This window comes from Callospermophilus lateralis, chromosome 7, assembly GCF_048772815.1.
Source record: "Callospermophilus lateralis isolate mCalLat2 chromosome 7, mCalLat2.hap1, whole genome shotgun sequence".
Taxonomy (NCBI): domain Eukaryota; kingdom Metazoa; phylum Chordata; class Mammalia; order Rodentia; family Sciuridae; genus Callospermophilus; species Callospermophilus lateralis.
In genome coordinates this window covers 126,979,629-126,981,760 of record NC_135311.1, presented here as the reverse complement: position 1 = coordinate 126,981,760, position 2,132 = coordinate 126,979,629, and the positions used below count along the sequence as shown (strand labels likewise).

General features: G+C 59.4%; 1 protein-coding gene across 7 annotated transcripts in view; it reads left to right on the top strand.

The window, feature by feature from the left end:
- The first annotated feature begins 655 nt into the window (after positions 1–655).
- Positions 656–2,132, top strand: part of Srrm1 (serine and arginine repetitive matrix 1) — a 28,981-nt gene continuing 27,504 nt past the window's right edge. For 2 of the 7 annotated variants that reach the window (XM_076861022.2, XM_076861019.2), the window contains exon 1: positions 656–788. In XM_076861022.2, the coding sequence (XP_076717137.2) occupies positions 768–788 (21 nt within the window). In that variant the 5' untranslated portion in view covers positions 656–767. Of the gene's footprint in view, positions 789–1,040; positions 1,161–2,132 lie in introns of those variants that run through there. The other 5 variants (XM_076861020.2, XM_076861018.2, XM_077109964.1 and 2 more) reach the window with 3 other exon arrangements.

The following is a 2,132-nucleotide window of genomic DNA, read 5'->3' as shown; positions in this document are numbered from 1 at the left end:
GGCGGTGCCCGCAGCGTCTGCACTCAGGGCTGAGGGCAGATGTCGTCAGCACAGGGAGGACGGGGAGGCTGCGGGCGCCCGGCGGGCGGCAGGGAGCCGCGGCGGCTGCCTGCCCTCCCGCGTGGATACCCGGCGGCCGAAACCGAAACTCAACTAATGGACGGTCCCGGCTCCTCCCAAGGCCCAGCAGAGACCGGGCTAGAGTGCAGATGCCAAGTGTACACCACGCGACCATTTCACAGCGAACTGTTGAAGCCGTAAAACCCGCACAAGTCACTTTCACAATGACAGGGGAGGCCGCAGGCTTCTCGCTTGCGCACGGGCCGCCTCACCAGCGTCACTCTGAGGTAACAGCCTTTCTCTTCAAACGCTCCATGGAGCCCTGAGGGCGGGAGGCCTCCCCTCCCCACTACGGGTCGAAGAATGGGTCAAGTCCCATTACGCGAACAAGGCTGGGTCACGCGCCACAAAAGGATTCGCGAGGCCCGGCGATCCTTCTCCCATTGGCTACAGTCGTCGAGCTCGCCTCTCCCATTGGCTGCTAAGATGCCTTGGCCCGGCAGAAGAGGGCCCCATCTGGTGCGCGTGCGCAAGCGTGGCGTGCCCTCGGCGCACTGAGCAGGCGCGGCTTCGTGTTGGCTGGAGGAGGCGGGTGCAGCGGCACGCGCTGCGTCCCGGCGTTCTGCTCCCCTCTGCCGGTCCCGCCCTCCGTCGCGGCGGCGCGGTGCACCCTGGGATAGGGAGCGATCTCCGAGCGAGGCAGCAAGATGGACGCGGGATTCTTCCGCGTAAGTAGAAGCGCGGGGATCTGGGGTGAGGTGGAGGGGCTTCTCGGTAAGACCCGGGAGGAGGTCTAAACTCGGAACAGGGTAGCCCACGAAGGGAGGCCTCGGAGACACTGAGGATCCTCGGTGCCGGCGGACGCTCCCCTCGGCGCTGCGGCGGAGACCGGTGCGCCCCTGCGCAGTCTCCTCCTCCGGGATCGTCCCCCTTACGCGGCGGCGGCGGCCGGAAAATGGCGTCGGGAATGGGCCGAAGCGGTACCTCGCCGCCCGCCTGGCGGGGCCTGCGGGCCAAGCCCCGCGCTTGCCGCCGGGTCCTGGGGCCTAGCGGAGCCCCGAGGAGGAAGTCCCTAGGGGGAGGCCGGCGGGAAGCCCGAGGTGACTGGCGGCGGGAGGGCCCGGAACGTACGGTTTGGGGGTACGCTCCAGAAGAGCGTCTTGCAGGAGGAGGGCAACCGGGGGGTGTTTAGCGGCTTCTGTTGAGGAAGCGGGCTCTTTCCTTCTACTCCCCCCAGGTCCGAAGCCTTCGCGAAGGCGCCAGGTCAGAGTTCGCGGGAGCTCCCGCCCAATTTGATAGCCCTTTAGGGAGGGGAATGCAGATAATTTGTAGTCGGAACGTTTGAGTCGGAGGCTCTTAGAGGGCTGAGGGTGCAACGAAAAGTAGGCGCGTGTGGAGGCAGGTTACGGGGTGAATCCACTCCACTTCCCGCCCTCCGCCTTCCTACCCCTCCCTCCCTCCCCCGTTTGTTGGACTCTTTGGGAGTCCGCTGGAGAAAAGGTGACTCTTAACCTAGGCTCTGCAGGCGCGGAAGACACTTTATCGTAGTTGGTTCTCCCGGCCCAGACTTCACCATTTTTCACGCTCCTACTGGAGTCATATTGCATTCCTGTTGGAAATTAGCTCCAGATCGAGGTCTGGATGGGTGTGAAGGGACACTTACAGGACTCAAGTTGACTACCAAGGATACCTTCAGGGTTTGCATATTCTTTTAATGCACGGTAAACCATATGTAAAGACCACTGGGTCCAAGCTAAAATCTCCATTTGTGTAATACAAGTTGATTCTTTCCCTAGAGCATATAATTTGCTTTTGTGTGTGTGTATGCTTAAAAGAAAAATTGGAGGAGAGGAAGGCCAGGGCATTAATAAAGAATTCTCTTGACTGCAAATCAGGCATTGGAATTCTTCTTAGCTTCAGATTTGCCAACTAGTTTTTCAACAAAAGTTCTCATCAAAAGTTGGGGATATCATTCTAAACATTTAACTTAAGACACTTAGCCAGTTATTTGTTCTTGGTCATGCAATCAAGTTAGTTACTTAGGAATCATAGTTTCAAATGAGCTTGTCAAA